The 27,752-nt window shown below is 39.3% G+C and overlaps 1 protein-coding gene across 2 annotated transcripts; it reads left to right on the forward strand.

Annotated features, from left to right (window-relative positions):
- Nucleotides 1-27,752, forward strand: AQP9 (aquaporin 9). 2 transcript variants are annotated; one of them, XM_074837103.1, is made up of 7 exons: nucleotides 1-47; nucleotides 330-458; nucleotides 12,770-12,896; nucleotides 16,461-16,598; nucleotides 19,125-19,243; nucleotides 20,878-21,095; nucleotides 26,407-27,752. In XM_074837103.1, the coding sequence occupies exons 2-7, from the start codon at nucleotides 357-359 to the stop codon at nucleotides 26,567-26,569; spliced, it is 867 nt and encodes a 288-aa protein (XP_074693204.1). In that variant the 5' UTR covers nucleotides 1-47; nucleotides 330-356; the 3' UTR covers nucleotides 26,570-27,752. The 2 variants fall into 2 exon arrangements, with proteins under 2 accessions (XP_074693204.1, XP_074693205.1); XM_074837104.1 differs by lacking the exons at nucleotides 1-47; nucleotides 330-458 and adding an exon at nucleotides 535-609.

The following is a 27,752-nucleotide window of genomic DNA, read 5'->3' on the forward strand; positions in this document are numbered from 1 at the left end:
TTCATTTTTACCAGGGAAGAAAAAAAAAAAGTAACATAGCAGGAAAGGTAATGATTAATCCATTCTGCAAGAAAAAAGAAGTTCTGATTATGAACTTACTGGTATTATCTAACCAGTATAAATAGAAGCGTACTCAGAGAAGGCACAGGATGGAAAACGCATGATGAATTGTTAGGGCATGTTGAGTTGGTTCTGTCAATGCCTGCAGTCAGATGATTTCACTGGCTGTACAAGATGAAATCTCATATTTCAATGTATAAGTAAAAATGTCAAAGTTCAGCTGAAGCGGGGACGAATACAGAACAAATTTTGTGTGTATTTGTAACTAGGGCACCAGAGCAATAGAGGAAGCCAAAATGAGCCGGAAAAGCAAAAGGAGTTTAAAGGAGAAATTTGCCTTGAAGAACAGCTTGGTTAAAGAAGCCCTCTCAGAATTCCTGGGAACTTTTATATTGATAGTAAGTGTCAGCTGCTTTCCTTTCTTCCTACTAATCTAATGTTGGACAGTGCTTGTAAGGGGACATGTATGCTTTTTCCTGTACTGTACCAGCAGCGTGGTTACTGCCTGACAAACAGTGTACAGCCTTGAATGAATTGCTTCTATTTATGGTAAGTTTGTAATTCCTTTCTTCACCTGATGTAATTATCACTGGCTATTAAAACCAGATAGCTTTATGTATTACAATTGTCTGATAAGCATTTGATTTCATATAGGAGGAGTATTTCAGTAAACTACCACATTCTGAAAAATCTAGATATGCACAATGAATGTTAATAATACTCCTGCTTTTGTTTTTAAAAAACTCAGCAGTTTTTTCTACTTTCATTTCTATGCACAACTTCCAGTTGCTTTAACAAACATACTGTATTGCACATTAAGAACATTTTAGCTATTTTCCTGTGCAATATAGAAATTTAGCAGTGTGATTTGAAGTGAATTTATTGGGACCTGCATTGCTGAACCTCCAGAGATTTTGTAAGTTAACTATTTTTTTGTTTTGTTTTTAACTGTACTAAATAAATTATATACAGTTGCTTGGTCCTGTAGTACTGCTACAATTTAGGTAAATACCAAAAATCCCCATTTTCATAACCCCAGATATTTTTTTTTCTTAATTTCTTGCTCATTTTTTCTGTGCAGTTTGCACTGGGACACAGAGCTCTACCCTGTGATTTACCAGGGTAGAGAGCAGGCTCAGAAGCAGAGCTGGAAGTCGAGCAGCTGGACTATTTATGCCAAACTCTTTCTTCCTCCTTTTAGTCTGAACAAGACAGTCTTGCTTATTGCTAAATATTTCATCATAGTGAAAGGACAAAAAAATAAGAAGCAGGCATAGTACTGACATAGTATATTTTATAACTAACCATATTAGCTAAATTTCAAGTGATCTAAAAAATTCCAGTAGCTCATAAAATACATGAAAATAATGGTCTTTACGAAACTTCAGCCAACTGAAATGCACAGGCACTAAACTAACATTATTTTCAAATTTAATACCACCTATAAGACATTATTACACTAAGGAGCACATTTAGAAGCAAGGAGCACAAAGCACTTTACAAACATTAATGAATTAAGTGTCACAACACCCTGGTAAGGAGGGGAAATGTCATTATCTTCATTTTATATATTAGCAAACGTGATTACAGCAGACTGCACAGGAAGCCTGTGGCAGAACTCTGAATATAACCCAGATCACCTGACTTCCAGTACTCTGTCCTCGCCACAAGATCATCCTCCTCTTTCCATTAATACAATTAAGCAAGTGAAGAAAACGTATTAAAGTGCAGATTAGACCACAAATGCTATTATTTAATGTCCTGCTGCACAAGACTAAAAGGAAATGCAAACGCAGGGCCCATTTTCTAGTATATTCACCATATGAATATAGTAGAAAATGAAGCTACAAAAGCGTTGATAATCTGAGTTTCTCAATTCTATCTTACCTTTTCTAGTTTCAACCTTGTCTTAACGCAGAGAAGAGCCTCACATGGACTGAACTGTAGTTTTACTGTAGTTTTCTCAGTATGTGGATACCTCAATTTATGTTTAGACTGAGCAAGTTAGAGGCAGTACAAAGCATTTATTGTGAAGAAACTGTCTTTTCTGCTGTTATTTATTGCTGTTGCTTTTAGGCTTTGTCAGCTAGTAAGTAGTTTCTCTTTAAGAACATAAATATTAAACCCTTAACTTAAATTGGAGCTAATGAAAGGGGCACCCTGGTAAGTTGGAGGACAGAAATCCTTGAAAAACAGACACCATGTGTGCAAAAGAAGTGATAGCTTTCTTCCACCATCCTATTAGGATGTCTTAATCTTGTTACAAAGTGAAAGTGAGACAGGAGTTCCCGGCCTGCAGCACAGTTGATTCAGATCTTTGCTGAAAGCCGTTTCGTGTCACTGTGATGGGTTTTACAGGCTGTGGAAAGCACCTGTGTCAGGGAGCAAGGCAGGGACGAACCTTTTTATTACCCACAGGCTCTGTCTGGAAGTCAATGCTTACTGACCATACCTATATCTGCGACCAACCTGGCACCTCTGGAAGTTAGTTGGCTGAAATTCTGTCCCTCCAAATCACCTATTTCTGTTTTTTCTGGAGAACAACATCACAGACCACATACTATTAAGAGCATAAACTACTATCTTCAGTAACTCTCAAGCCTTGCAACATTATTTTCCAAACTGGAAAACGTACAAACTCTAAGATTAATTTCAGGACATCTAGAAAGTGAAATCACTCATCAGGCAAAACCCAAGCCTTCACCTGGGGGCAAGAAGGGCTCTGCCTGCAATGTTGAACAGATCTGAGACAACAAGCCTTGAGAAAGTTACTGGGTATACAGTTTGGATAACATCTCTTCTCATCCCTACTTAATATGCTGTGGTTTGCCTTGCAGCATGGTCTCAGAGCACGTAAACTGAATTCTTTTCAGATGAAACTAAAGTGGAAGATGAGCTCCAGAATCACAGCAAATGTGCTGACCATTAATGGATGCTCAGTCCAGTGGATCAGACTGCAGATACTCCTGAGTAACCCCTCCTGAGATATTCATAGTCAGGTTCTCTGAACAAGCTCTGTGCACTGCACAACTTGATGATACAGACATAGCCTGTGTGAGCCCCTCTCTCTGCTTATCAAAGCACCAGATTTCAACCTCTGAGGGTTCAGTGAGAAACACTAAACTCTAGAAACCTGGAAGTGCCCTGCTGTATAGAGGGATCGATGGTATAGAGAGCAGCTGCCATTATCACCTGTCTGGATAATCCTGCTGGTGATTGGGCTATTTTACTCTTAGACCTATTCTGCTAGGGGAACAAGTATTTCTTTCAGCATCAAGCCTTGAATTATTCCCCAAGGCATAGCACAGCTTCTCTAATTACACTCCAGAAGGAGAATTGGGGCAGAAACCCCAAAATGTACAGCCTATGTACAACAAAATGCAAATTGCATGTGGTTTTGGTTACACTGAGCTTTCAGTTACGGTCTTGAACTATATCGTATTCACTTTATACGGTTCCATCAAGCTGAAAAACTGTTGCACTTCACCTCTTAAGTGATTACTATAAAGCAAATTGAGTGATGCAGTTTTAACGTAACTTCCATTTGCAGTACAGGCAATGAGGAGCACACATTATACTATTTGTATTTGCGGATTATTTGTAAACTCCTGCCCATTTCTTGCATTTACTTTGGTGCTGTCACATGGTAAATCCCCAACCTGCAAAGTTTAATTGTGCCATTTGTAATTTAGAATAAGTTCCCATAACGTTTTCAGTGAACATTGGAAAGGATACAACTGTTTTTCAGGAAATGGATACTGAGTATCGTGGGTTTTACACCCTATGTTTGGAACCAACTTGCAGGACTGGTCCCTCCAGCCTACACCTATGCAGCAGGTCCCTGAGTGGGTACAAATGTGCCCGTTTGTACTGTGGTGGCTGAGAGGCCACTGTGCACACACATGTCCCACCCTCTGACACAGCCTCAGCCTTCTGTAGCTGGGGCTGCCCCTGAGGCCTCCCTTGAGAAAGAGCTCTCTGGAGAGTTTTTTGTTCTTCAGCATGTCTCCTGGTCTGGTACATTTCCTCTTGGGGCTCCTGTGAGTTCTCTGGGGGACAACATCTGGGTGCCAGCTCAAAAGAGTCAAGAAGCCATGCTGCGTCAGATAAATGACCTATGTGACTTTTCAGTGAGTCTGTCTGGAACTCACATATCCAACTGCCTCTCTGCTTTTCATCACGCTTCTCTCCATATTTCCCCTTTGGAACTTGGCTGCATTGCTCTCAAACAAAATGAGATTTACTCTGGCTTACACCATTAAGTATATCTGAGTTGGAACAGTTCCAAAAAGGGATGCCAAATGGGCCATGTGGCTTCCTTTACTGGCTACTGCTCACCTAACGTAGTTTGCATTTCATTTTCACTCTCAAAAGCGTCTTACTAAACACAGTTTCCCAGAAAGGAGCCAGTATCTCCTGAGTCCAGAGCGGCATACGCTTCCTTGCTGAAACAGAACACAGGCTTCCATTTAGCATATATAGACAAGTGGGTAAAATGTATATTCCTATCCCAAAGCTCGATCTCTAACTGGAGGTGGGGAGCCTCTTGTAAAACTCCCACTGAAGCAAATGTTTGTGTGTGTGTAGTGGATGCAGTGCATGAGCATGAACTGAATGCGTGACACCCCATGCTGCAAATAGTCCAACTACTGAGAAGGAAGGCTATTTATCTTTTGCTCATCAAAATCTTTTTGTGTGTTTTCCTATTCTGACCACTTCATTATGTAAGTTATCTCTCCTGCTTTGTTGTGGAGTTTAGTCTTGCCTGAAAAATCTTGAAGTATGACATTCCATGGATTTTCTCAGTCCAGAAGATTAAAATTTAAAGAACTTTTCCAGAGCTTTCTTTTTGTGGCCCTACATTCCAGTGCATGTTAATTACGATACTGTACAGTATTATTTCAAACACAAATTAGAATCCTCATTACATGATGTTATTACCACAATGAAAGCAAATGTAGCTTTTGATCATTTACTCCTTAAATAAGCTTTTAGCATTTAATACAAAATTACTGCTTAGAAATTTTAAACAAAGATAAATTCCACGTTCTAAATGTTTGTGAAAGGGAGACTCTTTCTTTGTATAGGATGAAATTGCTTACAGCGCATTTTGTATAAGGTAGAAAATTAAATAATCAGTAGCTTCTAACAGCTACCTTGTTTGCCATCAGCAGTGAATTTCCTGGAGGACAGAATCTTGCATAATTAGCTCTTAGTGAACTTAAGTTTGTCAAAGGTTATTAAAACTTACTTATAATTGGTATTTTGATATGTCACTTAACAGACTTTTAAATATTACATAAAGCTACAAATACTGTAGGCCTTAGCAACGTTTGCACTCTGAAAAGCAGCTCTTATATCCCAGAGATCCATACATTAGGGTCTCTAGCAGCAATACTATAGTATGAGCATTAAATAATAGAAGTCACTCATGAATCTAATATAACAGAATTTAATCCTGCACTTCCACACCAAAACCGCCCATCATAAGACGCTTCCTTTCCTTGTCATCACCAACTCAGAGTCCTTTCTGTTTCTGCAATTGTACCAGTTGCATATATTCTGATGACATGAAATTTTGCTAATGATTCTGCTGAAGGATGTGCAATCTCTTCCTCTTTTTTGCAACTGTATTAAATCGGCATCGCAAACAGAAGTCAAAGTGGTGACAAAGACCCTTAGGTAGTTAAGGAGGTGTTCTTCCACACTGGTATTATTTCTATAATTTTACTATTATCAAAACCAATTTTTTTTTTTCTAGACAACATTTCTGTTTTCCTGAAGTCGTTCTTTAATTCAGCTGAATAGTTAACAGTATGAAAGAACTGAAAGGAAGGTTACCTAATTGTTCTTTTACCCTGAAATGTTTATTACTGCAAATAATTCTGAAAAGTCACAGGAAATCTTTTGTTTTCAATACAAACTTAAGTTTTCCAGTATATGACATTTTAAACTTTCAGGTGACTCAGATGTTCTGTGTTGCATGAAAGTTTTAAAAGAGAATTATCTTCATCTTTGCAACATCAGCCCCAACACATAACTCAGCTCTCATTGTTCAACCAAGAAGTTCCAGTAAGTCGAACTTAATTTTCCAAGACCTTTTTCTGTAGATACACTTTTTTCCAGAAAGTTTGCATTTCTAGGACTGAAGTGTAGGCACTCTTCCTGAGCCTCACAGAAGAATTGCATCCTTCCAACATTCAACTGCAAGTGCAAAACTTGAATGTACATTTTACAGACACAAATTTACAGGCTGTTTTTTCAAAAGTTTCGCCAAATAAATAAAAAAAAGGTAATAAAGGTAATAGCTTTTTAAAACTGTCATAAACAGTTGGAGAACAGAATAAAAGATAGTAAGTGATGTTCATGCCATACGGTGAGTTTATATCTTTGTGATCTCAACACTTCAATAAACCATTCTGGCTAAAAGTGAATTCTAGTGAGCTCTCCAGTCCATGGTCTGGTTTAAAGGCAAACTTGACTCAGTTCTTCTAACCCATTCCTCAAAGGTTTCTTTATTATTAAAATCATTCAGCTTTTTTTTTTTTTTTTTTTCCAACAGAAAACAGCTTAGGAAGAGAACATACTGAGACTTTACTCATAACCGTGCACCTCCAACCATGAGGGCACAGCAAAGATCTAGCCACCCTGTTCCTGCACCCAAAGGAAACAGTAAAAGATACATGTACCCTCATACTCCTAAGAGAGGACAGAAAACCTCCTTCCTCAGCAACTGCAGTGCCTGCTTCTATAGTCTTTCTGAGTGGTACAATTCCATGAGCCCTGTTAGACTAAACACATTTTAAGAGTTTAGGAAGATTTTAATCTTTTCAGTTGATGTAGGAAGAAAAGCAGAGAAGCACATCTCAGCTCAAGAATGAATTAGTAACCTGGGAGGGAAGCAGGACCTGAATAGGCTCTTTTTCTCCTCAAGAAGCTACTAGGTAAGACTTTCTTCCCTTGCCCAGCCTTTTCTTCCTAGCCCCTTTGCAAGGGGCCATGTTTTACTCCTGAAAGTTTGTGTCTGAATAAGAAATGTTTCGTTTCCTTTCTCTCCTGAATTTTTAAAACTTAGTAAAAAAAAAAAAATCTTTACTGAAGAAACTGACTCAAGCCAGTTGCCCTGTATAATTCAGGAAAGAAAAGAATTTTATCATTTCAGGATGACGAGTACGCTATTAATCATAATAAAATATGAGAGAATGCAGAGCTTTGCATTCTCTCTAGGTGATTTCAAGCTCTTATGTCTCCTATTGCATGTGCAAAAGCAATAATAAAAATTTAAAAGCATCAGTTTATATAACACAGCATAGTCTGTCCCTCAGTATTTTCACTGTATTTTTTCCCACAGAGCAATCTGAACCAAATCTTTGTATGTTTTAAAAGCTTTATATACACAATTCATTCAAAGCCTTATTAAATTTACATTTATGTCTCCAAGTAGTAATGCTTTCTGTCATTAAAAAATGGTTTCAAAATGGCAATCATTTTAAGGCTTATGTCTCTACTATTTAATTAACTAAATGATATGGGGGTTTTTTTCAAGACCTTATTTTATTAGATAGCAAGCCTGAAAAAAATAAAGGGAAATCCATTTGAACCCAAGAGGATATTGGTTGTGTCCCAGGAGATCATCAGGAGAACGGATATAGCGATTTTTTTTATTACTTCAAGTTTGATTAAATCGTAGTGTATACAAATCCTCCCCACCCCCACCAAAATATGTAATTACTGATAAAATAAGAGCCATGTGCTTTTAAAGTATTTAAAAATTACTGGACTGGTCAGCTGTATTTTTATCTCACCTTAAAAATTTTAAGTACTATCTGATTTAACAAAAAATAGCAAATATTAAACATGAAATTAGATTAAGATTGTTCTTCCCTGGAAGAACAGGAGTTTCCTGCAACTTGAATTTTTGCAGAGCTAATGCCCCGAATTTTAGTAGATCTGATGTGTCTCTATTTTTGCTGCTGTTAGCATTACCATCCCTATCGAAAGAATGCTTAGGAGCCCAGTCTGAATTAAGGCCCTACATAATACAGAAATGTAGCAAACATATGGCTCGGTATGGAGGGTTGCTAATCCATTATAAAACACCTTATTATGAAATGCAATAGATAAATTCTTAAGCAGACTTGCTTTGTAAGTAAAGAGATTGGAAATGAAAGTGAGTTCTAAAATACACTCCAAATTAAAGACCTTTAGAAGGACATCAACAATTTAGTAATCAGCCTCCTATCTGAAAAGTTTACTCACTACTTTTATAAGCAACACCTAAACTAACCGTACGTGGAAATATTAATGGGGGGCAGGGAGAACTGTACAAGACTAAAGGAAACCACAACCAACCCTCTAACGTTTCCACAGGCAGTTTTGGTCAAAGAGATCCCTACCTGCATTGAAGGGCAAATGCAACCACTTCTCCCAACCCCCAAAAGACTCTCTGACTCTTCCCGCCTCTACCTGGCTTTTAAGGGACTAAATGTGCCTTGCTAAGTCCTACTACTTGGAGAAGGTACAGAGGGTTCCCTAAGAAGTGACATACCAGGGCTTGTTCTCATGTCCTCGAGTGTCCCAGCAGTATCGGTCTGCTTCCACACCCTCAGAAGGGTTCACTTTAGGACAGCAGAAGGACACCCACCGTAAGCACACAGCTTGAGCCTAACACACTGCGCTGCCCTGAGAGCCCTGACGGCACCGCGCAGCAACAGCCGCAGGTGTGGCAGAATCCAGAGCAGTACTGCAAGGCCGGCCAGTCTGAGAAAGGAGAGCAAAGTCATGGGCTAGCAGGAAATGCCTGTCTGGGGAACAGTAGGAGGACAGAGGTGGGAGTGTGGCGTGGGAAAGGGGCGGGGTTGCTGCCTTACCTGAAGAAAGGCATCCTTACAGAAAATTGGGAATTGGTGGAGGAATCCTTGGAGACTCTTCATAATTGTCTGTGGTTGTTTAAGTATGGTTCTGTCCTGAAAAATGACTAAAATAGAAATTCTGAACTATTTTTCTAGTGTTTCCTGATTGAAAGTGTACAGCTCATAATTAAAATGGTTTTTTTGTAACTGCTGACTCTGTATTCCTTGTAGCACACCACAATCTTGTATTCATGTAGAGCATCATCAGTTGTGTAGCCACTGAAGCCATACTGCAGGGACAGCTATGGTACCTCACTGTGGGGATGTAACGCACCACAGCTCCGCAGCTGGTGATGTACAAGATATAACAAAAGATATACCATTGTCTCCACACCGCTAAAAAGCGGGAGACTTGGCTGCTTCTTTAATGTTACAATAATAATGTGTAGCTCTGAATGCACACTACCACTAGATCTGTTCAATAAGAAGGGGCTTTTTTGAAATAAACATTCTGCTTTGAGATGTCTAAAGCTTTACAGGTCATGTAGAAAAATACACTCCCTAAAATTCTAGATTCAGATCTTGCAAGAAATCCTATTTACACTGAAAAAAGCTATTACAAGCGTTTGTAAAAAACTTGAAAATAGCACAGATAGAGGTAAATTATATTTATTCTCTCTGATGAGTGGGATAAAGTTCTGCAAGATTCCAGGGAGTAACAAGACATTACATTCATTGGAGGCCAGTTGTTTTCGTTTCCTAACATTAGCCTTGTTACCCAAGACAAAGAGAAGGATGTAATGTCTATGAAGCAAGTTTTTTGGCAGAGAATGTGCAGCCAGCTATTCCAAGTGAGTACTGAAGCTACTCCAGTAAATGTAAGCAGATCAGGCTTTAGACAACTGCAAAGATGAAAACCTGGTAATGTAAGATAAGATAAAGAGATCTGGCTAAATTCTGTAAATTAAACCCCCATCGACTCCATGTGCTTCAATCAATGAGTTTGTGTGGGTGCAGCTGATGGTTGAGCTTAGCCTAGAAATTTAGAATATTTAGTTACAACTTGATGATCTAGTTGGTCTCAACTCAGCCAAGCAAGGATTCACAGGCTATTAAATTGCTGCTCGTGTAATTACATGATTAGGTGATAGTTTCCAGTTATGTCAACCTAGCTACAGTAGGTATGAGAAAACACACCAAATGGGCCTGCAGTAGTGTTCATTCATCATACATGAGCAGGGAGTCTTTTACCAACGTCCACCAAGCAAGTGCAGCTGTGTTCTAGCTGGCTTGTACGCCGCCTTCTTTGCAGACTGAACTTTCTGAGACTGGTTAGCACAAAAGGGAGTATCTGGAGTTGCATATTTCACTATGACGTGGAGAGCAGAAGTTACTATGCAAGAGGACTACACAGCTGTTTCTGTATGATTCTCCTCAGTTCTGGTAATCAGGGAAGGGAGGCCACAGCCTCCTTCTGTTATTTCCTTCTCTCTTGTGAATTTGTAGTTGATACACACAGATGTGGTTACTGTCCCTTATCCTTTCTATACCCATCTCCCCTACTCCTCTTTTTTCATCATCCTTACAGAAAGGGGTAATATTTTCAAAAGAATGGCCTTTTCTTTGAATCTGCAAAACTCTGTCTATGCCATTTCAGAACACAAGTGCATACTTGCAGATCTAACTGCTTGCCTGAATGCAGACTGCACCCCAGAGTACACGGCGCCCCAGACCAACCTACTGAACTTGCTCCATATCTTTCATGAAATCTTGCTTGGTGCAACTTCTGGAATACTCCCTTTGAGAAGTCTGGAAAAGGAAGGCCAGCGCATGCTAACTCCACCTCCTCTAGACGTGCGCCCTAATTTTAAACTTTATAAATTCCAGCATACCCAGTCTTTCCATATTAATTAAACATACAGATATATGAGGAGTAGAATCGTCTCATATGAAGTTTGTAAAAAATGTTATTTCCGCTTCAAACAACTAAAAAACCATTTTGTTTTGGTTTTATATCTGTACGTGCATTTGGGCTTGCCAGTGCAATGGCTAGGAATGTGATACTAACAGCAATGAGAGAATGCCTAATATGTCATCCATTGCACAGCAGCTGACTGCGGCTTGGAATATGTCTCGTAACCTTCAATTATCCAGCCCAATAACCTACTGCTATCTAACACCACCCTACCCTTACCTAACCTGACAGCTGTAACGCTCTGGCACCAGACAGTGTTTTGTTTGCTTGCATGATTATAACCTCAAGGCAAGAACGGCACCTGGGTATATGACACAGTCTCAGGGCACTTTTATAACAGAAACTCCGTCTGCGTTGCAAAGCTGCTTAAGAGCGTAATTTTATTGAGAGCTTTTCTGTCACATTTTGGTATTAGCTAAAACCTGTGGGGAAACAATGGAAACAAAAGTATGATTTTGCCTGTTTAAATTATATCTATTCTAGCAGGACTTTCTTGTTAAACCTCAATCACCAAATATTTCCAGTACATTTCTAATGCAGGAGAGATTTTCCCATTACTTTGCAGTTTCTCAATGCAACTGCCTTGCAACTGAAAATAAGCATTTCTAAAAGAACTAAATCTTACATATTTAAATATGCATAGTTAGGAAGAATATTTGCAATACAGTCATTGGTGACACACACTATGGCAGAACACAGAAGCAAAGCAAGGAGATTAACCAAAGCAACTGCATTGGCTAAGATGGAATTAATTTGTAGGAAGAAAAAAAAAAAAACAACGGATTCCCATGTACCATCAAAGGAGGAATATATATATTTTTTGTATATCTATATATATCCAATTTAACATCCAAGTAATTAAGGTTGCTCAAGATAAATCTAGTCACATCCCAGAAATGGTATGATTCAGGTCACTTCTAGCTGCAGAGAAGCAAAAATTTTCAGACCGTAGATATTAATTGATATCTCCCATAGTGTGTTGGGTCCTTATTCAGGAAAGCACTTAGGCATATATTTAAAATTGAGATCTTCAAAGGCAGAAATTGATTTCTGGCAGAAATGGATCAGCTAGTCTATCTTAAACTAAAGTCCTTTTGTACCTTTGAAAAATCTTTCCTACCAACTTTAATAGGACCTAAACATATGCTTGAAGTTAAGCGGAAGCTTTAGGACTGAATAAACATCATCTTAAGCACACATTTAAATGCGTTGCTGAACTTCATTGTGAGGGGAACGAACACAAAATGAAAGCTAGTTTAAATCCACTGAGATCCAATGCGAATTATTCAGGTATTCCCACTTCACTTAAATGTTCAAGCTGCAGAGCCAGTGAAATATTTTGATAGACCAATATATGATATCAAGGCAGCATAACAGTAACACACACTCTAATCTCCAGAAAGTTGTCTCATCCAGAGTTTCAACGTTAAATATTAAAAGCTTTTTGAACTGCCTTTCATAACTTCTATAGTAATTATTTTCATTGCTTATAACAACAATCTGGAACTGAAAACTTACCACACAGAATTAATTCCCTCTTCACTTTCAGATGCAGAAATTTGTTTTAGAGGCTGTGGGATCTTGTTTAGGCTCTAAGTTCTGATGCGTATCCCACCATTGTACTTGAAAACTGTTTTCTGGGGGGGAGAGAGGTCCTTATTAGCAGACATTCTTCCTGGTCATAGAGCAGGGGAAAATAAAGAGCAAATGTTTATTGCAGCAAAGACAACAATGGCACACATGCCACTAATCTCAAATTCTAGCATTGTTTCGGTGCTTAACAACATTTTCAGCTATACCTGGACAGCAGCAGGAGTTGCAAACTAACCAGTAAGATTTGAAAGACACACTCATGGTTTCACATTTCTCTTTCCAAACACAGGCCCTTGGATGTGGGTGTGTGGGGCAGGCTGTCCTCAGCCGAGGAGCCCATGGTGGGCCCATGACAGTATCAGTTGGATTTGCAATAGCGGTCACCATAGCAGTGTATGTGTCTGGAGGGGTTTCTGGTAAGTGACTTTTTTTTTCTTATATGGCATTTATTGCCATGATTTTAAGGCTCTCATTAAATTAGTTCAATTTTATGATATAAACCATTATGTGTCTTGCAAGCACCATTACAGCAGAGCCTGGATCAGAATTTCTCTAGTAAATCTTTTGTGTTCTTGTTTCCTTCTATTCTTTGCGCTTGACAAAATCTTCCACCAAATTTTGACCTGAACTACAGTGTGGAAACCTTGGCAGACCCCTGGTTTTTATGGAAAGTGGTCCGTGCAAACCAGAAATCTGCTTGGTTTTGCTTTGAAAATTCTGTCAGTAGAGATGATCCTGGACAGCGCACACACCGTGTTTAAGGAAATAACCATGAAAGGCTTACAGAATCCAGCAGTCACCAGCTAAAATGGTTGCCAGCTAGGTAGAAGGTAGAATGACCCATAATGAGCAGGGTTCACCTTACAAAGTGCCATTTATCTCTTCATGTCCTATGACAAGCAGTAGCAAGTCTGCTCCTGCCTGCTTATTTGCAGAAGCAGCAGATCATAGAAAGCAGAAAGAGCAAAAAGATTCAGTACTAGAGATACATTCTGTGATACACTGTCAATGCACTGTCATTGCCCCTTGGTTTCTGCTATAACTTTTCCTCAATATATATTATCAGGAATCTTTCTTTTGTCTGCAGTTGGGCTACCTAATCATGTGCCATATTGGATGGTGCTTTGTCTCCTATTCCCACCATTAGTTTGGCCAAATTAATATCAGAAACACTAGCATAACTGCTTTTAACATTTAAATACTCCCTTTAAAATAGAAAATGATGGGTTGTAATAATACACAGTGTTGTGTATTATAATACACAATACTCCGTGTTGTATGTGGAGTTTATATTACCCTCTTAAAGGAAATGGTGTGGTTGTACTCCAGATCTCACAGAGGCATTTCTTACCCTTCATAAAGGGGGTAAAGCCGATCTGGGCAGGTATAACTAGGCTGTTATAAATAGTTGCTGTAGCAGAAATTACTGTGGCCATTTCTCTTCTCTTCTATAAATTCTTTTACAGAGACACCATGCATGAGCAGGTTTCTAAGTTCGCATTAGAAAGCGTTCAGAGTACTGCAAAACAGGCAGTCTTGTTACTGTCATTGAAACAGAGCAGAATGGTTTCACACAAAGTTAATTCAGCAGTACATTCCTATTATCTGAACAACTTTAAACTACAGCTTTTGGTTTACATGTAGGCAGGTAAACTCTTCTAATGCAGTATCATGAAAAAAACCTCTAAAGACACTAACCTGTCCTACATTTGTATCTTTAAGGGATATTAATCTCCATTATATAGAAGATTAGAGTTCAATCCCAGCAGGGCAGAGCAGTTGCAGATGTTGCAGTATTGTGCTTCCTGTGTTTTTCCCATGACAAAGGATTCTGCCTGCAGTGCGTTTTGTCTGTGAAAGAATAGGAACAGATATTTCAATAGGCTGTGACTATCCAACATACGATTACTGGTGGACACTTTAGAACATCAATTCCTATATAGGATTTGTTAGCAAATTCTGGGGCTCTTTGGCCATGAATTCTTATGTTTAAGTACTGCTAAAATGTTTTGCATCAGTTCTTTATGAAATTCTGAATTCACAGTAACGTAAAATATATAGTCTGCACACTTGGTGAATTTAAGCTCTTTCATCTAGAAAAATTCCCGGTTTTGCCCTTCCTCCATCTAAATTTCCTCAATGTCCAGATAATTTCCCACCATTTTTTCCAACTTAACATTTCAAACAAACTCAGGACTGCGATCACTGCAACTACAAAAGAATGGAGAACACACTGTCCAAAGCGGACTTTTTTTCTTTTTTTTTGTTAACCAGGAAACTACCAGTGACACAGGAACCAAGAATCTTTTAACTCCCCTATGTCAGCACGAGAGCCTTCAACTAGCCTTTTCCTTTCCAGATTTAATGTTAATCAGACATCTCTAATACTATTATGACTTGTCCTGGCCATCATAATCACCCTGTATTATATACAGGTGGGGAACAATATCAGGTGTTGAAAGAAAGGAAAATTATTCATTCCAACCAGAGTAAAGAACAAAAGACAAGACAACAATTTATCAAAATTCACATGAAGGGCTGTTAAATAAGGTGCCATCCATCTATTTGCTCTGTGCTGAAAAATTTGAAACACAGTGAGGAATTCAAAATTAATTCAAGACTGGTGCTACCAGGTCAGAGTTTTGGAAATGATACAAAGAAGTTTTTATCCAGCTTGTTATCTGTGTTTGTCAGTTCATTATGTATCAAAGGTGCCTGGATTTCATAAGATAATGACTCACTGACCTGAAGTGCAAACAAACACAGAAACTGTACATAGAGGCTCTTTCTCCATCACTAGCCTTTGACAGACAAAGGTCATGCTCTTTTAGTTATTTTCTTAAAGACAAAGGCCATTTTTTTCTGATAACCATACAGGCTGAAATGAGACTTTACCTGGAATGTAAGCAATGAATCTGCTATGTCCTTGCAAAGCTTGTGTTTTACTGTATTTTTACTGTGGAGTATCATTTCATCTGTTTATTTATCTGGCAATTTGTATTTCTTAAGTACCAACTACATATTTGTAAAAAATGAAGTTTTCCAAAAGCATTCAACACTTTTTCCATGTTGAAAAAAGATGTAGAGGGAAGTGACTAGCATGTGACATAATAAATATATTTTAGAAATAAAAATTGCCACAAAGAGTTCCAATGTTGTTGAAATCTTTTCTGTGTGTGAGTTCAGGTGTAGCTACTCTGAAATACAAAGGAAGGAAATTCCACAGGAAATAGAACTCTCTGTTTCAGCACAGCTACTTTATGAATTTCCTTATCATGGACCTTTCTCGGAGGGTGTAAGAGCTTGATGAAAATGAGTGATGAAGAACTACGCACTGCTGTTCCCAGATCCCATCTAGGCATAGCTCACCAACAGTCAGCATGAAGCTGGACAGCCCTAACATTATTTTATTTTATGTTCACGAAAACTGAGTTCCTAAGTAACCCCAGGTTGAAGATGGGGACATAAACATGACTTAAATCCAGGGTACTCCAAATCTGCCTCAAGATACGTGATCAAGCCAGTAACAGTCCTTAATCTTAATACATGCCTACTAAACTGAATGAATGCTCTGCTGCTCCAATCCTCCCTTAAAAATAAAAAGTCAAAGCCCTTGAGGTGAAAGAATATGTGCAGAATGATGGACCTTCTCATCAGAGCCATTAGGGCAGATTTAGACTTTTATCTAGAAAAGTTGTATATAGATCTATATATTATGCACTGCAGGACAGCAGTCTGATAAATAGCACAGTCTGCAAACATCAAGAGGGAAGCTGGATCTTTGTGGCTTTCCCCCTTCCTCCCTCTAATTTCATCCAATTTGTTTCAGTTTAATTGCAGTCAGCATTTAATTGCAAAATAACATCTAGAAGAGCATGTACTAGTCTCATACTCAAAAGTGCCCACATTTTTACAAATCCTTCATCTATTCTCATGTATCTGAGTAATCCATATGACTTATTTTGCGATTTATTTTTCAGGTGGTCACATAAACCCAGCCGTTTCGCTAGCCATGTGCGTGACTGGAAGATTAAGATGGACCAAATTACCAATTTACATATTAGCACAACTCCTGGGAGCATTTGTTGGAGCAGCGGCTGTCTTTGGGATTTATTATGGTGAGTACACCTTAGACATGCTCACAGGACAAACTAAAGGTTAGGCAGGCTCTAAGGCCCCAATTTTTTAGTGAATGCCAAGCAGGCAGAGGACTGTGTTCACACAGGGCTAATGACAGGACTGAAGCTAAAGCCATAAAGAAGAAAGAAAGAAGCATAAAGAGTTTGAAGGGAAAAAAAAAGCCTCAAGCATTCCAGGTATCCTACAACATTTCTGAAACACTAATACTCTAGGAAATGTTCTGAAATTTAGAAAAATTATTCATGGGAAATCAGATACTCTGAGATCATGTATTTCTCAGTAAGGATTTTAAATTACTTAATAGCCAGGATATAGGGCTATTCATCTTCCAAGCAAATTAGAAACATTAAAGACGTGATCCAAGTGCCTGTAGGCAAGTATCACCAACATCGTTCATTGAGATTACGGGATATGAGATCAGGTCCTTCCTGACTAAACTTCAGACCACCCTAGAGAGATAGCTCTCCAAGGCAATGAAGTCCAGGTAGAGTGATAAAAGAGTCACATATTGGAAGGGAAAAAAAAAAAAAAATCATTTTTAAAGGCACCCTTATCTTTGAGGCATATTTTTCTTACACAGTGTGCCACAAAACGAAAAAACTTAGAAACAGACTCTCTGACTTGATGAATCCATTTGGCCAGAGCTGAAATTTGTTTCAGTCACCTACTCCAAAACTGGACTTCTACCAATCCAGCCCATCTCCTCCAAAGCCTCTCTCTTATGGGCGTTATGCCTGCAGACGGGGGTGGGTCTAGGTGCACCAGAGAAAAAAATAAAGATGGAAATGCCTGTTATATATCAGCTAGGTTCTCAGTACCAGTGGTAATCATGAACAGAAAAATCTTCAGGAGCTGTGGTAACTGTTCTGGATTTGGTGGGATTTGTTTGGGTTTTGGGGTGGGGAGGAGTTGTTGTTTGTTTTAAGGTTAGCACTAGAATTTGGAAACAGTGGGATTCCAGAACAGGATTTCCATCCGAATCTAAGTCCTCCTCAAGCCAGACAGCCAGGATTAGTGCTGTGGCCAGCACGCAGCAGTACATCAGCACACACAGGGGGTTGGGGGTGGGTTCACTGCGTTCTGCCGAAGGGTAGCAGTAGGACAGGGAGCCAAGACAGGGAACTTAGGGCTACGGTTAGGGTTAGAGACTTCTTCCTGTTATTCAGGAGTGCCTATCTCTGCTCAGGTACTTTGCCCTCCTCTTGTTCCTACTAATTCCCAAACCTCTTCCATACTTTTTCCTTCTTGCAACTTGCAGGAGTGTCATGTACTCATTGAGGTCCGCTCAAAACTCACTGGTAGAAAAACAGACATAGGAGCTCAACACCTCCCTCTTCCCCATACACACATATCTGAGCAAGGTGCTTTCATTTTCAGTGATGTCCCTGAAAGAGTGAGGGAATATATATGCTAGGCTGCTGAACATGAGGCCTTTCTAAAGGTGTACAAAGTAATTCTCTTTTCCTTACTCTTTTTTTTTTCCTAATAGTTAAATTCAACAAAATAATCCAACACTTCAAAGTAGACAACAAAATATTCTCTGCACTCACGTCATGGCCTTAAGCAAAGCTAGAAAAAACATGGGCAAGGAGAAACAGATTTGTCTGCTAGCTTTGGGAGAAGCTAATGTTTGACTTCCATGGGAGATGGGGAGTTGTTTCTTTACTCACAAGTATCACCTCATCACTGGATCCACTAGTAAAATAAAGTCATAGCATTTGTTATTCTTGTCTGTCTATGCAGATTTTTGAGTGCTTTGCCTTAGTGCCTTCCTCTTTCTAACATTTCAGGGCTTGCCAAGGCAGCAAATTATTCTGACACAGAAGTCATATTACACTATTTAAAATAGGCTTTAAATATACTAACATAAATATACATGTATTTACAATATACATAAACCTTTACAATATATATAAAAATACACTAACTTAAATATACCAAGAACTGAAGTTTTGTGGCTAGTCTCTCCCCTCATATCTCGAATGACTAGCATAGCAGTTGTGTGTAAAACCCATGCAGAGTGAAAAATTCAAACTCCTTTAGAAGAGGAGGTGTCTCAGGAGAGTTCATTTCCAGAAGTCATTGCACAACTGTCAAATGGAATAGCAGTAATTCCTGGTGACTCTGAACCCAAACAGCACAATCAGGACGCTATGCATTCTTCGGGGCATCATGCCAAATACAACACCTCTTACAGAATAATGCAACTGTGTTCAGAATCAGAAAATGCTCCTTGACACTGAGTTTGGAGCAATGAGCAGGGGAAAAAACAGCCCCATTTTGAAAGATGTGATACATAAAACAAATACTTCAAGGCACAGGAGGAGAGATGAGACAGGAGGGTATGGTTAGTAAATCACCTCAAATCTGTTAACTGCACTACCAGAAAAAACAATTGGTTTCAGTTGAGAATGTGAAGTGCACAGACCTATCACATATATTCTAGTCCTAGAAAACCTAGTGCTTATGGAAAAGTGCAGCCAGGTAACGGCTGTTTTCTACAGATGCCTTTATGGAGTACAGCAACGGAACACTTGAGGTTACAGGACCTAATGCAACAGCACATATCTTTGCAACATACCCAGCTCCGTATCTGTCCCTCATAAATGGATTTGCAGATCAGGTAAGAGCATTTGCTGTCTTGATTCTACAAATTAAACAGACTGAAAACTGTGAAACCAAGCAGTAAAAAGAATACATAGATCTCTAACGGGTATGATGAATCTCACTGTTTTGGTCATACATCACTGAGTACAACACAATGAGAATGCAGTGCTGTTTGAGGGGGTTACATTTTAGTCATATTTTACAAGCAAGATAATTTCAAGTTGTTCTTTTCACATACATCATATTAATTGTTGCACTCTACATGTATTTAATGTAATATATGTAAGAGGTTTTCCCCAGCATAAATCAGTGCTTCTCCATAAACTTCAGCAGAGCTATGTACATAAAAATCCAGCCCATTTTGTGAACCTATTATTCCTTAGGTAATGCTTAAGCAGTCAGTTTAACACCTTGAACACCTGAGTTTTCTGCTACCATAAGCTTCCTCTCCAACCTTCTCTTTGCAAATAGATTTGTATTATTTGTTATTTTTAAATAATTGAATGTGAAAAAAATCTCCACTTTATTTCCAATCTGTATCCTCTAATCCCACTTATCCAACAGTGAAAAACGGAAGGTTCATATTTTCTATCTACTGCTAATCAATTTACCTGTCTTCTTCAGGCATACCTGAAACAAATACTGCATAAGTAAGTTACGAAAAACTAGGGATTGCTGGAGCACAGGAATTCCTTATGTAAAGGACTTGAAGGCTGTGCAATCTAGGTTCAAAAAAATCAAAACATTTTTCATCAAAAAGACAAAACATCAGAAAGACAATTCTGATCTTTGGATCAGTCAGTGGACTTTTTCCATAAGATCTTTTTACCTATGGATGTTTTAGAACAAAATTAAAAACAGATGAAATAAAAATAATTAAAAAAACCTCCATACTTAAACTCCTTTAAATCAGTACAGAAATTGAATGTTTTGACATCCCTGAAACTTCTGTCTGGTTTCCCCCAAGTTAATTATTAGCAAACCTGACATTTAATTTAAGCAGAGCAGCACTTCCACCAAAGTAATTGCAAGAAAATTTCCTTCATCAGCTCAATTCACGTATGCAATACAGAGTTCACTTGACAGTTACACATGCAACCTTAATTTAGGTAATTCCTAATTTTTTAGCTGCTCATTTTTGATTTTGTAGATTTGATTTTTTTTTCCTTATGTTATGCAATACCTGGATAAAGAGGTGCGCATTTAGTCTAATTTAGCAGCATTAGCTACAGTCACCTAAACACTTTTGTATCAAGGTAACTGATTGTATTAGCATAGCAAAACTACCAAAAATCAAGTAAATGGAACTGTTACATTGATAGGAAAAAAATGTGGAAACAAAGCATCACACCTCACACAGGAGACTCTGTGAATGCTCTATTCTTTCCATACCAGGTTGTTGCAGAATGTTTTTTTTCAAATGTCCTCAGCACATTTCTTGTATTTTTCCTTCAGCAAAGATATCAAAACTTCTCATTACTGTGAAGCACAGAGGCACTGGGTTCCTAATTTTGCTACTCTGTATAGTGGGATAAATCTAAATACCAGCTCTAAGCCACCACAATCCACAGAGCTGCCATAGCCCCTCTTTTCATTATTGAAAGGAATTTGCACATATTTATTCAATATTCTTTTCTTTGCATTGGCCAGGTGATGTCAACAGCTGTTCTTCTTCTGGCTATATTTGCTATTTTTGACACCAGAAATAACAGCGTACCAAAGGGCCTGGAGCCAATTGCAGTAGGACTTCTTATAATTGTTCTTACTTGCTCCTTGGGAATGAACAGTGGCTGTGCCATGAACCCGGCCAGGGATCTGGGCCCAAGGCTCTTCACAGCCATTGCAGGATGGGGGATGGAAGTATTCACGTAAGTATGCCTGGATTCGAAGTAAAATGCTCTCGGCTAAAATTGCTTCTAGGAAAGTAAGGTCCTGATTCAACATGGTACCAAGTCATACTTTATACACATATAGGTAATTCTTTGCATACCAGAAGCAGCTATTCATGCACTTTAAGGCAGACAACCTCTAGGAACTGGGCTTTATAAAGGATTTCCTGCTCCTAAGGCAAATCAAACACACATTATCTCTAATATCAATCATTGTTTCAAGCAGACCCTTCCTGAAATATTAGAGATTCTTAGAGGTCACTGAAAATATAAGAGTGCTTTCTTCGCTTGTCCTGCAGCTTTCAGAAAAAAAAAAAAAAAATCGTGAGAGAGTTAGGTGGGAATATTTATTGGGTGCTGTAAAAACACAGACATATCAGATTGATCTGGCCTATTATTACTACTGAGTTATTGCAGAAACATACAACAATCTAACAGCCTGACTTCCTGCCTGGCAGCGAAAGAGTGAATGAAAGCAAGCTCTCTTCATTTTCCCACATTTCAGAGCACAATCCCAAATCCCTATTGCATGCGTGTGTGCACGCACACACACATACTCTTGGCTTGCCAAATGCACAGCTAATTAGTTGCACATCAAATCCACAGCTTACACATATCCAGTGTAAGAGGCACTCTGGAATATCTAAGTAAGAGTAATCTGTCATCAGGAGGTAGATATTTTGGTTTATTTTTGTATAGTTTGTTTTTCCAGTTATTTACAAGTAGGAATCCCCAGAAGTACTGCAGACCACTAGAGAGCTCCAGTTAATAGAGATTTCACTTTAGCTACTTCACCAAGTACAGATAATCTGTATTTATTTACTATGACTTCCATCTATACACATCATGTGCCTTAGTAGAGGAGAGCAGTAGCAAAGCTTTTGTTGCACAAAAAAAGCTAGGCACGGCATAGAAGAAACAGAGACACAGTCACACCATAGGCCGGATCCAAAGCTCAGATATAACTCAGCTCTGGCGAGCCGCTGGGGGGAGGTCAGCTTCCTAGCCCAGTTGCCTCCAAACTTGTCCTCCCCAGCAGCTCTTACCACTGTACCATTAGACTGTGCTTTTTTAAGAACAGCAGCACACATTCTCCTCTCCTAGGATTCTTCTCTCTCATGTCTATTTAATTACAAGTAGGTGTTGACTATAGTGTCATGTGCTATAATCTGTAATATATCATGAGTTGGCTATTACACTGCTGAAAAAGTTTAGAAGCCTGATTGTACTGTGGTCTAGTCACAGAATACCTATGAACTCCCTTCCTCTGCAAAAGTAAGGTCTTAGTCATTTACATTTAAGAAATTACAAGAAAACTCTAAATCTGTACAAATATGGGCTCTTCCCTAGTTCAGTTTTAGGATTTACAGAGTGGGAATGCATTCCGACTGTAAAGACCATATGAAGAAATTTAAAAATGGGAACATAAAAAATGAGAGATGAGATCGTTGATCATTGTAAGAATAAACTTACAGCAGTCTCAGGGGTGTATAAGTTGAAAAAGAAGTCTTCCTCCCTGACATCAGTTATAAGGCTACAGCTATAACCAAGTTCACGGGAATGATACAATGGGAATATGTTCTCATCTATTTACAGCACAGATCCAGGTGGGACTTAGGAAGAACTTGAGCTTTGTTAGGTAACTGGAAGCTTTAGATCAGTAACAGGCCATGGGAGAGGTCTGAATGATTGTAGATAGGATCCTAAACCACCTAGTGCTCTGCTGTTGTCACACCTGCATGAGAGACTTCAGTGATGCAGCAACAGTTGACAGCTAAACCTTGGATGTCTCAGCTTAACTGGAATTCACAACCTTGAGGCAGGTGCTTAAGCTTCTCTAGTAAAAGGCATGCCCAGGAACTGGGCCCCAAACAGTGAAACCTCCACAGTGACACGAGGGGAGTGCTGCACAAACTGAGCCATAGGAAATCCTGAAGAGACATTGAACGTTCATCGGAGTAAGGATGGAAGTATCTCACAAGGTGACTGAGTCACACTGTCTGAATCCATGAGTGTTCGATTGATGCCTACAGAGCAGGCAGGGACCACCAGGAAAGCCTTATGTTGGAATAGAGCAGATACAGAAGGATGAGACTCTACACTCTGATTCCAAGCAAATACTGTAAACATTGAGATAATCAGTTCACAAGGGGAAAGTCCCCTCTACTCTTTGTGCTTGCAGGTCTGGTTTTATTATCTTCTCAGGGAGGGAACCGCGAGTAGACTATAGGGGAGTTCTTCTGCTGGGCCGTAGAGTTGTGCAGAGAATAGGAGGACAGTTGAGCAGGGGTTTTCTAAATATTGCTGTTACTGTATTTTGCACAAAGGCACTTGAAGGAGCGGTTTCCCTGAGAATCAAGCCAGGGGACACAGGGTATGGTGTGGTTTCCCCAGCCAGTGCAACACAACAGTCAGCATTGTGGCCTGCTCCTGCAAACTGCTCCTCAACCTGTTGCAAGTAGGTGTCCCAGATGGCAACTGTCCCCATCCTTAAAGGCAACTGCTGACTTCAGAGACTTAAATGTTTCTAATGTCCTAAAACCACAGAGATAACCAGGAGTCTTCCTTAAGCACATGCTTAATATTCTAATAAGCTTAAGAAAAGCTCTGGGTAGTGAAGTTTTGTCTGTAGTGAGAAAACAGCCAGAGCTTTGAGTACAAACACCAGACGCTGGGTTTTGACAAGCAGAGCAGAGCATGAAACAGCAATGGGAAAGTGAGAGACAGCTCTACAGGACAGCATCAGCACTTGATGCTAGCCATAGAATATTTCACCCTGGGTTTCTGAGGGGTTCTTTGGCACCTTTGCTGAGGCTGGGTCTGGCAGGGCAGCGGTAAGGACCGAGCGGCGGCAGACCCGGCCGCTGCCTGGAGCCGCCGGCGCGGTAACGCTGACACCTCGTGGCCGCCGGTCCCGGGGACAAGTCGGTTGACTCGTTGGGAAGGGTCAGGAGACACACCTCTTGTCTGCACAGGGACTTGGATGGCAAAGTGGCTTCTGAAATACTCTGCATTCTTCCCGGAGCATAGAACGGTAGCCAGACACCTCCCCCACTGCTGAATGCTTGGATTATCCCGGCATTTCTTAGAGCAACCGGTGTTAAATCACCATCCCGCAGCAGCTGTCTAGGTGAGACATGGATTTGCAGGTCTAAAATGGGCCAAAGTTCTCAGTCCATGTAGCTTCCACGCTGTAGTTTCCTGGAAATTTTTAACCGGTTAACCCAAGTGCTGTTTGCCAGGCCTGTGCACCGCCTCCTCCCCTTCCCAGCTGGCTCCCTCCTGTTCTGCCCAACAACAAAACCACCAGATGATGACGAAGGCATAGCTGGGTGTTTTCCTGATAACTTGGCAGCAAAGCTGTAAACTAGGTTAGAGCTGGGCCATCAGGGAACTGAGGTTACTTCAGTGAAAGGTGTCTGTTCTTGTCACAAAGTTCTTGCTCCTGTGAAGTCCTCCTCAGTCAGTGAAGGCGGACTGAGTGTCATGGAAACTTGTAATCAGCTGTGTCCTGATCCCATTTCAGCTTTGGCATTGCCCTCTATAAAGACTTTACACCCATCATCTTAGCAGAGGGTGTCTAAAGTGCAGCTGACAGCAGCTGCTGCAAATACAGGCCATGGGAAGGTCATGCAAGAGTCAACAAGGCGCATGTCAGTTCATGGAACAAGCTGAGACAGAAACCTGCCAAGAAACACTTTCATTATATGCCCACGGGCACACACAGGCACACACAGAGGAATACATGCAACTACTTGATACAGATTTTCTTGTGCTGATAAATTCAATAAAACCTTAGTCCATGCTTGTTCCAGAAATTCAGGGGCTCAACAGACATTCATGACTCAACAACAAACAGATCTATAAACTCAGTAGAACAATAGCAGGAGTTAGTTTATATCCTCAGGGCAAAATATAAATAATTCCAAAGGCAAAACATGCACATCCAAGGCATTTCTGAATGAGGAATAATATTATCATCAATAGGGCACTGTGATATTAGCCCTGTTCTATTCTTGTGTTGTGACTTAACCACAAGTTCACATCTGCATAAATCTGTACAACTGCTGAATCTATACAACTGCTGAATAATTATCCTTACAATTTAAAAATTCCCCTGGGAGCTTCCTGTAAAGTTTCTCCCACAGATGAATTTGTTGCTTTACATTTCTGGGAGAAAAAAATGTTACTTTTACATTTTCTGTATGCATGAAATCAAGGTGGCTGGGTTTTCACTGCAGACTCGCATATTCAATTAATAAAGCATGTTATCAAATCAAAACACCTTCGTGCACCAGGACAGTTAAGAAAGCCTGTGCTCTGAAACCAATATTCAGTAATTTACTGTCTGAATGTGGACCTCCAGGAAAGGGAACGCAATTCTACAAGCCCAAGTCTCCTGCACAAAGAGGTTGTTACTTATTGTTTTATACCATTTAATAGTGGACTTGTTTCTTTAAAAATGTTTCTAAATCTACACATTTAAAATTAAATCCTAGTAATTGTGCAAAGTAAATGTAACCATTTCAGTGGTGCCAATATGCTGGAATCTCTTGCTGAAGAAAGCAATTCTAAAAAAAAGTAAACTTTTAGGTGTATAAAACTTCTAAATGCTTATTTACCTCTTGCTGAAAGGTCCCACATTTTAAACACAGAGATGAGACACTACATCATGGAATTTGATTCTTGACCACTCTAGTCAAGTATAACCCACTTTACAGTCACTGTGTTATATTACATTCCTTAAGGCATACATATATATATATATACACTCAAAATCAAGTATAATCTATTATACTTGTCAAGAAGAACACTGTATATACTATTGCAGGCTTGAACCTGCAAATTTCCATGCAGATGAGACAACCCATTTTTGCAACACACATTTGCATCAATCACTCCTGAAAACCTATTCATGAGCATCTGGCAACAGCATCACTCCCGACTGCTGTGCAATAAATATGTCCCTGTTCATTTCATTGTAAGTCAATGAAGCCCATTTTCCGCAAGGGAGAAATTATCCCCTACCCCAAAACAAACATGCAGTAAAGAGGCCTTATTTCCTAAGGTGCAAGTACAGCACGTAGACCAGCATGCCTGGTGGTTGGTACCCAGCATTTCAGTCACCACAGGGGCAGGACAGACAGGGAAGTTTCTACAGAAATGCGAGACAAAACAGAAAGGTCTACAGTATAGTGTCATGCCACTGTATTTGTTGACTGCCAAATACAAGGTAGGACATTCACTAGAGTAACAAATAATGTTAAGTCTTGGGGTTTTTGTCTTACAGGGCTGGAAATAATTGGTGGTGGATCCCTATTGTTGCACCTATGCTGGGAGGTGTACTTGGAGCAATGATCTATATTGTTTTTATTGAAATTCATCACTCAGATACTCAGCCAGGAGAAGAAAATGATGTGTATGATAAATACGAACTGACCAATATGGAGTAAGAAGTGAAGAATTTTCTCATTTTGTTGTGCAATTTTTATGCAAATGATTGTTTGGACCATTTTATAAAACCTATATGCCTCAATTAGATATTCACATTTCAAAGCAGAAAATCTATATGGAAGACAATTTCAAAACTGACCTCTTTCCATGAAACATTGCACCGACCACTGGAGACTTGGGGTGGGAAGGGTAAATTGTTGGGTTTTTTATATGGCTTTCAGATCGAGTTATCTCCTAGATGAAATTGTAGTGAGATGATGCACTGACATGTTAATTCAACACATATGATCTTAATCGTGTTGCCTAATTACCTGAAAAGAGATGAGATATTGTTACAAAACTGCATGCATAGGAGTTAATTGGTTTAGTGCTGAATTAATGTGTAAGAGCGTCGCTCACTTCTTATAGCCATTATTTAAGAATGACTTGTCTGAAAATTAAAAACAATACCTGAATTGCCTAAATGTAAATTGAAGTAGTTTTTAATAACTTACTAAATTTTTATGGAGCCACTAACTGAACAGCAAGGAATCAATTCATCAGTGATGAGATTTAGTAACCCAAAATATGATCACAACAGGTAAAAACTGTGTGTTAAAGATCAACACCAAAAAGACAAAGCTGTACTTCTGCACAGGTTCTTCATAGCAATAATGTTCAGTTATTTTTAAACTATTTGCTTGACCTTTATGCTACCTAGATTAGTAATCTGAACCTCTTCTGCTTTGCTTTCTGGATGAAATTCATTCCTGTGGAGATGGGCCAGCAACAGAGGCTTACATTGTGCAGAGGTCAGCACAAGGCCTATTTCTGTATAAGCTTTAAAGAGGCCTTCTGCTGATGATCTGCACAGGGGGATTTAATCTGCTTTGTGGGAGTAATTTTTATTTTGGTAGCGGTAATTAAAATTAGAAACTGGTCTCAGAACTAGTACTAGATCTGAATTCCTCAAGAAAGGCCAGCTCCACTTCAGAGTTCTGAGGCATGGGCTCTCGCTCACTAAAGACAAGTGGTTGGAAATACACCACTTCCTAAATATCCAGCCTTGAAAAATGGAAGTATTTCTGCTTAATCATTGTGAATTGAATGTATCCAATTAAATAAAAGTTCATTTCTAAGATGTATACATAAATATATGGTTGATGGTAGTGATCATGAATAAATAGACGTCTTATTCAGTGA

Source organism: Strix aluco, chromosome 12, assembly GCF_031877795.1.
Source record: "Strix aluco isolate bStrAlu1 chromosome 12, bStrAlu1.hap1, whole genome shotgun sequence".
In the NCBI taxonomy this organism is placed as follows: Eukaryota; Metazoa; Chordata; class Aves; order Strigiformes; family Strigidae; genus Strix; species Strix aluco.

Excerpts from the sequence above, each read along its gene's own strand:
- AQP9 (XM_074837103.1), top strand. The coding sequence starts at position 357 with ATGAGCCGGAAAAGCAAAAGGAGTTTAAAGGAGAAATTTGCCTTGAAG. Across the intron at positions 459-12,769 it reads TGGGAACTTTTATATTGATA|GCCCTTGGATGTGGGTGTGT; the intron begins GTAAGTGTCAGC and ends TTCCAAACACAG. Across the intron at positions 19,244-20,877 it reads TAAATGGATTTGCAGATCAG|GTGATGTCAACAGCTGTTCT; the intron begins GTAAGAGCATTT and ends TGCATTGGCCAG.